Source organism: Pseudonaja textilis, chromosome 1 (assembly GCF_049901715.1).
Source record: "Pseudonaja textilis isolate UNSWEBS1 chromosome 1, rPseTex1.2, whole genome shotgun sequence".
Classification (NCBI taxonomy): domain Eukaryota; kingdom Metazoa; phylum Chordata; class Lepidosauria; order Squamata; family Elapidae; genus Pseudonaja; species Pseudonaja textilis.
The window spans coordinates 6,780,637-6,795,947 of NC_141990.1; the positions used below are offsets into that span (position 1 = coordinate 6,780,637).

Here is a 15,311-nt window from a genome sequence, read left to right on the forward strand (position 1 = left end):
TTGTTTTATGTATAATGTACACTGAAGATGGCATGTAATTTTGTGGTACGAGGTACAATGACAATAAAGTAAACTAACTAATATACAGACACAAGGACAGTTGTTTGGAGGCAAAGGGAGAATTTTCATTAACATGTTACTATTTTCCCCATAAAATAGGAAATTTCTCATAAGAGGATACAAAGATATCAAATAGCAAGCATCTTAAATAATCTCTCCAACGTTTCCTCTTTTGTCATCTGAAATGCTGTGAACAGTTAACTAGAATGAAACATGATTTTCATATAATCTTCAATATAAGAGAAGCTAGTTTATTTAGGGAAAAGTAGAGGATTTAAGCTACTTTAGAGGAAAAAACAGTTCTCAAGAGAAAAAGGCAGCCTAAATCAAAGAAGTTTCTCATCTCCTGTTCTAACATCCTTCTCCATGGAAGCTCTTTGAAGTTTTTTTAGAAAAAACAAAGACTTGTATTGTGCCAGTGGCCTCCTGAATATAAGATAATGTATGACTAAATTTGCATCAGCTACAGCTTATTTAGATTTGCATGAGGGAGAAGTATTTTTCCCCAATTTCTCATTCGGTACAATAGTCCTCAACTTGTGACCAGAATTTATGTCGCTAAGTGAAACATTTGTTAAGTGACTTTTGCCCCATTTTACGACTTTTCCAGTTGTTAAGTGAATCACTGCAGTTGTTGAGTTACAAGGTTGTTAAGTGAATCTGGCTTATCAGAAGGTCGCCAAAGGGGATCACGTGATCCCAGGACACTGCAACCATCATAAATATGAGTCAGTTGCCAAGCATCTGAATTTTGGTCATGTGAGCATGGAGATGTTGCAATGGTCATAAATGTGAAAAATGGTCATAAGTCATTTTTTCAGTGCCGTTGTAACTCTGAATGGTCACTAAATGAACTATTATAAATTGAGGGCTACGGTACCTGTCTTTTCTTTCTCAGCTTAATCAACCTCAAAGGGTAATTGAGGATATAACTGGGCTGAGAAAGAGATTACTGTATAGGATTTGGCACTTATTTTCAAACAAGAGAAATGTGTACATGTGCGTAGCAATGTACTAGGTTTTTAAAGTTACTTATGACTTTATATTTCACATTTCAATTGGAGGGAGGGAGGGAGGGAGAGGGAGAGAGCAAAATTCAAAACTGACAATGTAAAGCAATTTCATAGGACAATGGGTTACAAAACACTTACTATACTCCATCAATGAATTCTAGCTTCTTTCCTGCCCGAGGCAGAGGTATTCTTTGCATTCTTTGGTTAACCATATTATTTGCTTGCCTATTCAATCCACTACCAAAACAAAAACAAAACCAAAAAAAGAATGCAGGAACTCTTTCCAAAATCTAATCTTTCACATAGATTGTTCAAACAGATATCAATCTGTTCTACTCACTTGATTTTTATCACCTGCACAAAATACGCACAGCCCTCTTTATAAGCTGAGAAAAAAAATGTAGGGGAGAGAGGTGCTGTGCGTGTGTGTGTGTGTGTGTGAGAGAGAGAGAGAGAGAGAGAGAGAGACACAATTGCTGTTATACCTATCAGCATACACTGTTGCTTTCCTAATGAGCTGTAAGCAGTGTAGATGTCCGACTTTAATCCCTGTAGGGAAGATATTACAATAATTGAGCTTCCTCCACCACTAGAGACATGTGCCACTGTTGCAAGGAAGCCATAAGATAAAAAATAATACCATAGCCAAGAGTCAGTTGCACAACTGAAGAGGTAATTTTCATATTACGTCTGGTAAATGGCCGTCTGTAAAAGGAGAGACATCTTTACCCAAAATTCTGAGCTGGGGGGAAGGGGAGAGAATCCTTTCAAAAGAAAAGAAAATGTTGTATAAAGGGGGGAGAAAAAATAACAAGTGGCTATGCCAGGCTTGATGTTGACAGCCAATGCAGCCAGCTGGCACCCAATTCCAAGCTTTCTCGCCCAGGAAAAGGCTAGATCCAGGGTGTTCTGTACTCGTGACTCTACTCCCCTTGTTTTTGAAAAGAGAAATCCTTGCCAAGAGGACCAAACAAACAATAAGAAGCTTCCTGAAGATCCTTCGGTGATATGGGATTTCAAATGAAATGTTTTTAGATCCAAATCTCTAATCCAAAGATTTTCAAACTTGGTCCCAATGAATCATGTACAGTTTTGTACTGAAGAAGCTTCCTGGATGAGTAGATAAACATTTTCAAGGAAGAAAACTAAGGAAGCCCAGTTGCCTTTTGAATGGCACATGGACATTTCTGAAAGACCCCTCAATAATACTGAACAAGCCCCATGAAGGACTACGCGTCCATTCCACCCACCCACCATCGTGCATATTCTAAAATGTTCTCTTAGCTTTCATAAGGAGTTGAAGCCCAACACCAGTCACTGTCTCTTTCAAACTGAGCAGGCACCAAGACGTGCCCCAGGAACCTACTATAAACTATCCTGATATGTGACCATCCAATCCACGTTTAAAAATTTCAAACAAAACTGAACTCCTTGTTGTTTTAAGCAGGCTTTCACAGTTCAACCATCAAGAAATTCCTTACAGGTAGTCCTCGACTTACAACCACAATTGAGCCCAGTATTTCTATTGCGAAGCGAGACAGTTGCTAAAAAGTGAGTTCTGCTCCATTTTACAATCTGTCTTGCCACAAGTGTTTAAGTGAATCGCCGCAGTTAAGTTAGTAACACGGTTAAGGGAATCTGGCTCCCCCCATTGACTTTGCTGGTCAAAAGATTGCAAAAGGGGATCACGTGATCTTGGGATACTACAGCCTTCATAAGTATGAGTCAGTTGTCAAGCATCTGAATTTTGATCACGTGACCATGGGGAAGCTGCAACAGTCATGCAAAAAAGGTCACTTTTTTCAGTCCTGCTGTAACTTTGAGTGATTATTGTTGTAAGTCAAAGACTACCTGTATTAGTCTACACATCTTTCCTGTCAACCTATTTGCCTGTCTTTTGCTGTCAAGTTAAACAAACATAACAGCCTTTTAAGTTATTTGCTCATTATGATATTTCCTCTTAATCTGCCCAGATCCTTTAATAATTCCAAATATAGTTTCATTTCCTGAACCCTTATACTGGTAGCTATCTGAATACTTTCCAGTTTTTCCATGTCTCCTTTAAAATACAATGCTTAGTACTTCAAGTGAGGTCTAACCAGTACAGAATACAATGGAACTATTACCTCCCATGATCTGAACACAATTTTATTATTAATGCAGCCCAAAGTATGTAGTGGCTTTTTAATTGCTGTAAATCACATTATTCAGCTAGTTACACATCCACCAGAGCACAATGCCACCTTGCTCATGTGTACAGATCTTATCCCAGAGGGATGTGATGAGATTTTGTCAATTGCTTTACTGAGGTCAAAGTACTGTACAACACATCCATTGCCATTTCCTTTGGTCTGCAGAACTGTAACTGTTTACAAACAGAAAGTATTCCATGAAAAAGCAGCCAATATGTAAACAGTTCTCAGAACACAGAAAGCTTTGAAATCACTGCTTTGAACCAATTTCCAAAATAACTCAAGCAATACGGACTTGCACAAGGAACCATTGCTGGAGTACCAATGCTGCAGCAATAGTGTTTCATGCTCCGAAGCAAAGCCAGAATACACGAGGAAATTTCAAAGTCTGAAAAAGGTGTAATTATTCCTTTTCAGAACTTTACGACTGCTATTTTATAATCTTCTAAGAAGGTTCATTTGAAATGGATTATGTCATTCATTATGCGAGGCCGATCACTATGGTATACTGCCCCCAGTTATTTTTAGCCTGGTGCTTCAGTAATTCTAGAAGCTACTGATACTTTAAAAAGAGAATGAAAACGAATGCAACCATAGCAAAGCAAAACAAATCATGCTTAAAGCTTTTGAGCCCTATGCTAGTCAGTGCCCAGTGCACATTAAAGAGGAAAGCGTAGAACAGCAACTAAGTAAAAAAAAAATCTAGTAAAAAAATCCCACAAATTTAAGTGTGTATCACATAAATCAAAGCATTTTGCTTGTTAAAATGTTTTTTTTTTTAATGCAAAAGCTTTCACACCGCTAAGGTGAAAAAAGAAAAATATTAACAAACACATAAGTTTCTGGTTTACTATATGTGGAAAACAGAGGAAGTAGGCTAACTGTACTATGCAAAATTAGTCTATTGCTGAAAAACAATTACTATTATTAGTTTAGCTAGATGAGAGGTAACTCCAGTTTTCCCACAAGCTTGGCAACTGGAAGCTATAGGAAGAGCTTCAACAGGAGTCCATTCTCAGAAGATTCCCCACCCCACCTCCCACCCCCAAAAAGTTAAAACCAGCTTCTTATCTCAAGGAGGGTACTTCATCTGCCTTCCTGGAAAGCACTGTTGCATAATCACTTCTGAATGTGTTAATAACCAAGGAAACTGTGAAGTAGCCTATTAAAAGTAAGACTGCAGACAGCCAACAGTTTTTAAGGGAACAAATGATGGAGGTTAGATCATCTTATCTACCAAGGAGATCCAACGATTTTAGAATAATATTGGGAAATTAATAAAAAAAATTGAGATTTTTTTTTTTTTTTGCAATGGAACACAGAATATATATTCATGTATCCGAAATCACATTTGCAAGGCAATGTTGATCGTGCAATAAATACATAAAGTATCCAGCAACATCCCTATCTCTGGACAACTGATATCTTTGTTGAAAAATGTTAAAATAGAATCATGAGCTCCTCAGCTGCTGAATGTTAGGACTTGAATTCAAAGAGCCGTTCGTCATCTACCTAACATGCACTGCACGTCTACGGTTTCTCAACCGCATCCACTTCACTCTTTGACGACCCTCTGGGAAGTATTGATAAGGAACAGAAAGATGGAGTCAGAATGAAAAATACAACTCTTAGATTCACAGGTTTAAAGTTACCCTTGCAAATTGATGTGGGAGGACGCAGCCTAAACAGGCAGAAATGACTGTTTTGCATGCCGACAATTGCAAGTTCAATTTGACTTTTCCACTTAGAACAATTGGTTAAACTACTGATGGGATGAGAGGGTCTCTCGGGTATAGCATAGCGATGGTGAACCTCTGACACGCTATGCCGTTTTTGGTGACACGCCAGACCTCCAGATCCTCTGGAAATTGTACCAGAAGGCCTTGCTCTCATGCAGTCTCTAAGGCATCCAAAAATTATCCAAGCATTTGTGCATGCTTTTCTGAAATTCCATAGTCCTCAAAAGAGCACTGATCTCCTGCGTAAATTTCAGAGGGTCTGGAGAGAAGAGTCTTTTGGGAGGGGAATGGTACGTCATCAGAGGTAAGCATTTTCTGAATTTTTGACACTCTGGGCCCAAAAAGTTCACCACTGCTGATACAGTGACTAAGATACTAGCTTAAAAAGAGTACAAGAGTCTTTACTTAAGCATTAAAGCCAGCTGGATGATTTGAGGCCAGTCACTCTCTCTCAATTCATCCTACCTCACAGAATTGTTGTTGGGGAGGGGAGGATGGGAGGCAGGAACATTAGGTATGCCTACTGCCTGGAGCTGACCAAAAATAAAAGGTAGAATAATAAATTCAGCAGATAGTAAAATTACCTAAAATGCCTAAAAAGTCAGCAGATAGTAAAATTAGAGAGACAAATTCAGAGAATTCATATGACACATTGAGATAAATTCGTCCACATGCTGACTTAGCAGTTAACAAATGACACGGGTGGTTCCATGCCGAGCTTGTTTTCAGTTTTGTCTGAATTAGGGAGTGTAGTTTTCCGAGAATTGAGGCTAATTCTGTCTTGTCATTTCAAAGATAAAATGGGTCCTTCTGAAAAGTGAAAGTCTGCATCAATCATTAATTATACTTCATTTATATGTAATCTTACACAAAGGCCATAACCTGCACTTGTTTATCTCTGCAAATCAAAAGACAGTTCAGTAATACATCCTTTCTCTTTCTGGACGTTTTATTTCTAGCAAATAACACAAGTGAGCAAAGCTTAAACAGATACTCCTACACATCTGTTGGCCTTTGCTCAGAAACTGCCAAGGACAAAAATAGGTTTTATGTGCTAAGTTACAGCTCAGCATTACAGCAGAGAGCCTATGCAAGTTATGACTGAACAAACTCTTGATGACAAAATAAGGAAGCTACAGATTTACCACTACAATGTTTAGCTCTCTCCCCTTTTAAGGAACCTCTTTTTTGCATGTACTGCTCAATTCTAGGACTACAGACGATACCCATTTCTTTTTCTTATCAAAATGTTTAACATGTTGTTTAATTACAGCATCACAAAGGGAGGCTTTTCTTTAAAAAAAAAACATTAATCCCAATTAACTTCTGCTTATGATTTAACTGATACCATAGCAATAATAATTTCTCAATTTATTACACACTAAACACCAGAACTACTATACAATTTCTTAGATAGTGGCAAACTGAGCTATAAAACTGCACGTTCCCTTTTCAAGCCTTGCTTCTGTCACAAACTTATTAGGAACTCACAAACATGCAATTTAATGGCATACAGCTCTAATAAGTACATGCTTGATGTACAGAATATATGAGATCCTGGCACAGCAGGTAAAACATTTGTATGGGAAGCAACAGAGAAGACCTCAGGGTTGGGGTCTTAAGTAACCAATAAAGGGTTAGAGGGATATATTACCAGACATTAGGTTTATTTAATTTTATAAATTATTTGTTTAATTTTATTTATTTATAACATTTATTGGCTGCCCATCTTACACCCATCTAAGGTGTAAGAGGGGTGGTCAGTTTACAATCATAAGGTGTATCTACCTTAAATCATAAATTAACATTTTATCACCTTGGCAAGAGGAAAGATCTGTGATACCCCTAAAGTATAGATTAGGTGTGAGTAACCTACAGTTAGATTTACAGTCTAACACTTGTGGAAATTTAATTATTCAAGTCCTAACCAAGGAGCTAAGAATTATTAAGGTAGCATCTAAGAATATAGACAATTCCAAGCAAGGTGAGGGTTTGGGGTTGTTTTGTTGCTATTGTTGTTGTAAAATTAGGATTCCCAGGTCTGATAAATTCAGTGTTTCCAGATGCAAGGAAGTCCTTTAGGTATCACTCAAGGTTCCAATCACAAGTGGGAATAACAATTATCTCTTTCTCCATAAGTGTTCAAATCTCAGTCTGAAAGCCCTGCTATTTTGTATTTTTTTCCGAATGTTTTTCCCCCAATTCTAGCTTTACCAAAAATAGCAGCACCAATGGACCAGATTTTCTTTTCAATAACTTATGGCATATTATTATGGTCCATCACACAATCAGTCAGATATTTAAACCGGATTTGGCATTTTTATCCACCTATTAAGTCCTTCCCAAAGCCTTGGGATAAGGAGATGTTGTTTGATGATGTTAAAGGTAACATCACAGGATTAATTTATTTTGATCTCTTGATCATTTGAAATATTTTACTTTCAGCTCTCAGTGAATAAAACTTAAAGCATATACTTAAACACTCGTCTAATATCTACAGTTGTTCTATCTCTCTGAGCTTGATTATTTTCCTGCAGGTGTTTTATTACCCAAATAGGCAACATCAGTGCTAGTTATACTTTACAGTTACATTATTTGCTAATTCCTTGTAAATCCCTGAAACAGCAATGAATGCTTAAGACAAGCATCTTAGAATCAGAAACTTTTTTTTTACAATATGAAGAATTATCTTCTCTCATCTATGATATCATCTGTCTATTTTGCTAAACATACATCTGTATTGATTCTTTTAATATTTTATATTTCTTTTAGTACCTTTATAGGTTTTATACATGTTCACCATAAATGCTTTGCCCCTCACCTGGGTTATTCAAGGCAGCTAACAAAAATTGAAATACAAAATAAAACCATAAAAATATATACATACTAAGGAAATACACCTTCTACTCTTCCAAAGTTAAGAAAAAATGAAGGCCAAGCTCCATTGCAGAGGGAGTAAATTCCATAGCCTGGAAGGAGAAAGTCATCTTTCCTGTATTTGAGAAAAATGAACTTCTGACAGCATTGGCTTCTGAACGTCTGAACAGGTTTAAGAAAATTCCTGAGATAACAATATTAAATCTTGTGGTAAAGGACTTAGTTACTTACCTTCTAGGTGTTTTGCACCCGTTATTGCTGCTAGGATCACAGCCATGCATTCAACATTCTTAGCAATATACTGATTAGCTTTGAGCTGTTGAATGCATAAAGCTTTTCCTTTCTCCTGTTATAGCAAATAAAGGAGATCTCAGAAGAGCCCAGAGACGATGCTGTTTCATTGCCACAGCAAGCCCTGAGCCAGACAGAAGATGCATGCAGCAAAATTGTCATGATATAAAAATGGGAATGGTTTGAGTACCTGTTCATCGCACAATTGTGCCCTACAGATATTTTGGACTATTGCTATTTTGCCATTGATCAAACAATATAAAGGGTAGAAGTTTAAATCCAAAAAGACTTTAGAAAGCACCATATTGCTTGCTCCTGACCTATATTAGAGCATATACTGTGATTACTGCTAATGTTACAACAAGGGTTCTACATTAACTGATTATATATTAAGCAATCTAACAGCTGAAGTTTTTCAATGATAATTAAATTAAATACATTAAAGGGAAGAAAAATCATTGAAATAGAATAGGTCAAATTAAAAGTTGCCAGCAGGACACAGCAAAGCCAGTAGTAAAAATAGCAGCACAGCAAGGTTATGCAAAGCACACAAACAATTCTACTTCCTAAAATACCTGTAATCAAAACCACAATACAGTACACAATACAGATGAGTCTTGTTAGAGAACTATCCATTAGCCTCAAATAATGAGCCTAGGATTTACATGCTTAATTCAATTTTATCTATAACAATTAAAATCAAACACTGATCATGCATACTTGCATTTTATATTAATTAGAACAGCCTTATCAAGAATTTTTAATTTTGTTTCCCAATATTTTATACCACTAAGCTAAGGGATTCTTGGTGCTCTCTGAGCTTGATTGTTTTCTTGCACATTTATTATTGTATCTTCCATATATCTTTTGGGTCATACACTATGTATGGAGAATTATACTAATAAAATTCCCAAGATGCCAATGAGATGGATCCTCCTCCCCCGATACTAAACAACCAAGAGGACACCCTACAGGCAGTCCTTGACTTACAACAGTTAGTTTAGTGACCATTCAAAGTTGCAACTGCACTGGAAAAAGTGCCTTATGAGCAGTTTTCATGCTTATGACTGTTGCAGCATCCCAATGGTCATCTGATCAAACATCTGCCACTTGACAACTGACTCATATTTATGATGATTGCAGTGTCCTGGGTCCACCTTCTGACAAGCAAAGTCAATAGGGAAATCAGATTCCCTTAACAACCACTGCACTGATTCACTTAACTATTGTGTCAAGAAAAGTTGTAGAATGGGGCAAATTTATCTGAATAAATGTCTCACTCAGCAACAGAAATTATGGGCTCAGTCATGGTCATAACTCAAGGACTACCTGTACATGGGGAAGAACATTCATCGACAACCTAAAAACTTTAAACATCACACGAGAAGATACTGACATTCCCATTCCTATATCTTAATGTGTCTTAGTCTGAGGATCTGTATGAAGCAACTCTATAGATTTCTGATATGTGTGGCAGTTAGAATATGTAAACATTTAAGTTACATTAAATAACATAAGCACATAGAAGATGTTAACTTTTCAAGGATTAAATATGACATTTCAACATTGATGAGCATCTTTATGTAAAGTATGCTGCTGCCAAAGACAAGCTCATGCACCATTTTGTTAGGATAGGTGATGAAAAAATAGCTTAAATAGCCTATATTTAAGTAAGTGCTTGGAGGGTGATGCTTCCAAAATTAGAGGGAATGTCCAAATGTTCTGAAGACCACTGATACCCAGCTTCACAGCTGAACTATGCTGATTTATTTTCAGATTAAACCAACACGTCACTTTCTGTGTAAAGTAAAACCCTCTTTTTAGAACACAACAAATTAACTTGTTCTGGGCTATTTATAACCTCTCCTTCCTCAATTTTTGCCACTATTTTATCAAATCTTGTTTAACCTTTCAACTGTACTGCTTTTGTTACTTCAATGTTTGATTCAATAGAATAAATGCAATGAACATGGTTGCTAGAGTTTGTTTTAAAATATTATCTGAAAGATTTAATATTTTATTTCTTGTTGTACTTGCCATATAGAATACTTTCAGGAACTTATGAGTTACTGACACAGGAGACTTTACATCAACCAAATTCAGGGAATTCAAATCTGCTAAGCCTATTTTGAAAGTTTCCACAAAACCCAACTTCTACAAGTTTTTTTTCTCCAACTATTTTTGTTTGGATTTTTTTTTAATTGCGTATTGTTTAGTTACATACAGGTAATCCACATTGCTAGTTAAAAATATAACCCCCTTAGCCTAAATAGACACTTAATTCTTGCAACAACCTGGGGAGAAAACTGTTGACAGCAAAAAGGGGATTAATCAGCAGTATGTACTAATGCATAAACAACTGTGAAATGATGCACGTTATTCACTCCTACCAATTACTAGTATAATTATATTAAGAACATAAATTGGCGTGTACAGTATCCAGTCAGACTACTTGTTCATGTAGCCAATACTATCAGCCAGTGAAGGGTGCCATCACCTGCTACTTAATCCTTTTAACTAAAGATGTCAAGAACTCAGTTTAAGAGCTTGTTTATGCTAAGTAGGTAAACTGTTGAGACAAAGGCACACATATCCAGCCATTCATTCAAGGTGGTAGTTTGATCAGCCAAAACAGATCCTATCTATTCCTCTAACTCATTTTCTTTTTAAATACAGTACTTCTCCTGACCCAAAAAAACCCCTTCCATTTGAAAGAAGAAAAACCATGGGGGAAGAAAGAACACAATTCTCCTATGGATGTAACACATAACCTTCCAAATTACCCGAAACTTCCACTTGCCTCATATCCAGACCTGTAAATTCAACACAATTTCCAAATGCAGACAAGGCTAGACCAAATTTCAGATATGGAAATAAAGCCATCCATACATCCTCTTGCAACATTTTTCTCAGAGAAGCCACAACATTCCAAGCACATATACGTGGGCCTTTACCATCCTGCTTGCTTCCCTACTTCACTAAAGCTGTGGCAGTTTTAACCACATGAAAATTCCACACAGAACTAAGCAGGCTCTACATCCCTTCATAGACCAACCTTAGTAAAAAGAGTGGCACCCACTTACACAGAGCTTAAATATAAAAAAATATAATCATCTGGATGTATGTATTGTTGTACTGTATGAGCAAATGCAAGGACACACGTTTCATCCTTTCTTTCTTTAAAGCCAAGCCTGTCAAAGCCAGTAAACCAGCAATAAAATTTCCAAGTGGGATTAAATAATTAATTAAAACAAAACAAAGTCAAGGGGGAAATGTTACATTTGAAGAATGGTACTGTCACAAAAGAAATACAAGAACTTATCTATCCATGCCTTACCTGCTAGTTCATGATGAATTAGGTCTGCAAAATTGGGGTCATCACCCCACCAGAAGATCCATAGTTCTCTGCGCCCAGGCCTTTGGTCTCGTCGCCATACACTCAAGACATCGGCCTTTAGGCAACGACTGTAACTGCTTAGGATTGGATCTTCTTCCGTTACAGGAAAAAGAATCGGAGCAGACGTTGGGCCCTGCCATACGTATCGTTTCCATTTAATCCCAGTTAAGTCAGCCTGAAAGAAAAATTGAACAGATATTAAGAGCAGAAAGAATCAAATGTTCTCTTTTAGAGTTTCAAACTTTTTTAATGAAATGCTCTAGTGATTTCAAGCAAACTTTTTCTTCTTATTCTAGTGAAGAAACACATAAGACACGTTAGAAATTACAAAATAATTGTCTTGTGGGTAATAAACATTTGAAGCCATAGAAACTTCATTTAGTCAATCTGTGCTCCATAAAATCAGTGGCAGCAGTGTTGCTACTTAAACACAGTAAAATTCCATTCTAGGATGTAAAAATGTTTTCAATAATGCCAGGGCACATTCCAGATATTTTGGACTTTAATTCTCATGTCATCCAGTCAGCATGTCTAATGATAAAGTATTGAGAGAGCTGAGTCAAAACATCTAAAACGTTACTCTGAATGGCTGGCTCTCATTTGGTTGTACCTACTGATTATCCCCATATAAAGAACCTGCACCTCTAGAGAGAAAGAGGTTGTCTGTCCATTTGTCAGAAATGCAAACACACCTCAGCCATAAGCCCCTCATTAGCAAAGTTATTTAGTACTTGAGACATAATTAAACAGAACCAACCCAGCTTTAAATACATGAATTCCAATGAAAGCATTAACTGCGACTATTTCTACCAGAGAGGAACAGAGAAGAAAAGGATAGCAACATAAACTAAGACATTTTTGAAGCATAATTCAAAAAATTTTTTTAAGGAAACCTTCCACCTTTTCCTTCCAGCTATGCAATACCTACCACACTGCTCCCTCACATATGGGGTCTACAAATTATTACAGAAATTGCCTGGGCTCAACTTCAACTATCTTTTACACTCTATTCAATACATTACTTCCCTTTCAGCAAAATATTTTTTTTTCCTGCTTCTTTAATCTCAGCAAGGACAACCCTACTCTCTCCAGTGACAGAATTTGAAACAGTTGGTGCAATTGAAATTGGGGGGGGGGGGGAGAGAAATGAACAGGACAGTGATAATTCTGAGAATGGGCCGGCGCAGCCCGTGTTCTTGCCGAAAGATTCCAGCTTCTTAAATTCCTTGCACCAGCTCTATATATCCACAGCAATTCACCTACTTTTAGCAACCAGTCAAAGTAGCTACCAATCATCATTTAAATAAAACTCCAGAAACAGGTCAAAACCCTGGCTAGGAAACTCAACTGGAGTTTGAAAAAAAAACAATGTTATAAAAGAGCATGGGGTTGTTGGTTTGCCTCCATCCTTTAAAAAAAAACAAAAACAAATCCGGAGCCTACAAATAACAAGATCCCTCTCCCAGATGCACTTTATATCCCATCTGAGTAGGGTTCTACTATTAGGGGAGTGAGGTGAAGGCAGAAAAGTGAGCTTGAGAAAAAAAAAAGCTGGGGGGGGGGAGGAAATGCATGCCTTCGGCTGAACAGTATGAAAATGAGCCGAGATAAAATAAACACACAAGAAATCGTGTTGCTAGTGTCACCACCTACAACAACCACAAGAACAACAACCAAAAAATAAGGAGACCGGAGAGAAAACGAAAGTTTAGGGTGGGGGGAAATCAAGGTGATAAAAAAAAACAAAGGACTGGAAGGAGGAAAGCCCTGGGAGAGAAGAGAAGAGAAGAGTGCAAAAGAGACTTGTAAGCAAATTGCCTTGCCAGAAGGGAGGAGGAGGAGGGAGGGGGGCGGCATAGGGAGAATTGGGCGACTCCTGGCTAAGGCCTACTTCCAGAGGACTCCTCCAAGCAGAATGCTAAAAATGGCTGCTTTGCTTCCATTCCTCTCCCACCCCCCCACCTTCTTTTCCTCCTCTTTGCTGGCGATCTCATCTCTCTCTCTCTCTCTCTCGCCCTCCCCCCCCTCTTTCCCTTGCACGGTTTATCGCTTGCGATCTGCCCTTCAATGCCTCTTTCCTCCCCACTCCCCCCACCCACCCCCAAGAAACACATACACACACACACACACAAAGTAGACACTCACCAGACAGAAAAGGTTGGAATGGCAATCTTCCAGGCTGGCCCCGTTCGGCACGAAGCAGGAACTCATCCTCACAGCCACAACCCGCACGCCATTATCCCACAAGCCTCCGACAAGAAAGAAAAGACAAGAGACAGGAGCCGAGAGCGACACACACACACCACACCACACCACACCAGACCAGACCGGGAAGGAGGGAGACACAATCAAAGGGAGGGAGGGAGGGAGGGATGGGGCGGTGTGATGGGGGGGTGGGGGGAGAGGAAGAGAGAGAACAGAACGGGCCTAATTCCTTTTCTAAAACACACACACACACACACGCACTGCAGGGAGAGAAAGAGAAGGGGTGACGGAACTGCCCGGAGCAGGAAGAAATAAGCTAACCCGAAGGAAGGAAGGAAGGAAGGAAGGGATTTTTCCAAACGAAAGAAAAGAAATTTTCAAAGCCTCCCGGCCAGGAAAAGGTACAACAATAAATCCGCCGAGGCAAGGAGAGGGCCGGCGAAAGCTTGGAGGTGGGTTGGGCGGGGAGGATAGGGAATCCAAAAGGGCTGGCAAAAGGCGAGAGATTTACGGTCTTCAGCCAGCCAGCAAGCCAGCGAAAGAGAGGAGGGGAAAGGAGGAGGAGGGCGGGTGTGAAGTAATCCAGGAATCGAGCCCGCTGCTCCCTTTAGCGCCTCGTTTTTTCTCCCGTCACCCTGGATTTGCAAGGAAGACAACACGGCCACACGCGAAAAAAGGAGAGGGGGAAAAAAAAGCGGCGGCGTGAAAAAGCAAGGCGAGCCGAAGGCGGCAGCAGGGCCGAGCTTCTCCGAGCTGCCTCGGGCCTCCCCCGGCCGCTGGCCCGGTTCGGACGATCGGGGAGCCTCGCAGGAGAGGAGGAGGAGGAGGAGGGAACTTCCACTTTGAGTCGGCCCCGTCGCGACTTCTTCTGCAAGCCCCGGTTTCCCTTCGGCTTCCTAAGGGAAAGAGAGTTCTTTTTTAACGACGCTTGACACAGAGTTGCGTTGTTTTTTCTCCACCGCTTTCTTTTTTTTTAAAACAAGGAGCCGCCTTGAAAATCTTCCGACTTCCCATGGAAGCGAAATCCAGGGCTGGGTGTTTTTGGTTTTCCAGTCCGGGTGAAAGGAGTTTTCCTTTGCTGCTGGGGTTTTTCTTTTCTTTCCTTTCCTTTTGGAGTCGGGAGAGCAAAAAAAAAAAAAGTCAGTTTCCAGGAAGGTGATTTCCCCCTCGAATTAAGAGCCCCCAAAGGAGGAGAGGAGAATCACAATTCTCCGATTCTCTTGCGATGTTTTATCCAAAAACAACAAAAAGCCCTCCTTGTCCTAGATACAGTGGCTCCCTTCAAGCTTCGATGAAAATATCACAATGGGGTGATGGTGGTGGTGGATTCCTTGCTTCCCCCAAAAAAACAATCTTCCAAAAGAGGAGAAACAAACCAAATTCGTTTTACCTCCGAAAAGGCAAAGGCCCCCCTCCCCCACAAATAACTTTTGGAAAGTGAAAAAAATTCCCAGATAGAAAGCAACTAATTCAGCTCCCCTTGATTTCCTTTCTGCAAACAGAGGCCAAGAAGAAACTTCCTTTTAAAAAAAAAAAA

The 15,311-nt window shown here is 39.0% G+C and overlaps 1 protein-coding gene across 2 annotated transcripts in view; it reads right to left on the reverse strand.

Annotated features, from left to right (window-relative positions):
• The window catches only part of MED13 (mediator complex subunit 13), a 145,795-nt gene extending 130,895 nt beyond the window's left edge, over positions 1-14,900 (reverse strand). For both annotated transcript variants that reach the window (XM_026710143.2, XM_026710142.2), the window contains exons 1-2: positions 13,715-14,900; positions 11,510-11,744 (exon numbers count right to left, since the gene is read on the reverse strand). In XM_026710143.2, the coding sequence (XP_026565928.2) occupies positions 11,510-11,744; positions 13,715-13,780 (301 nt within the window). In that variant the 5' untranslated portion in view covers positions 13,781-14,900. The remainder of the gene's footprint in view (positions 1-11,509; positions 11,745-13,714) is intronic.
• Between the last annotated feature and the right edge of the window lie 411 nt (positions 14,901-15,311).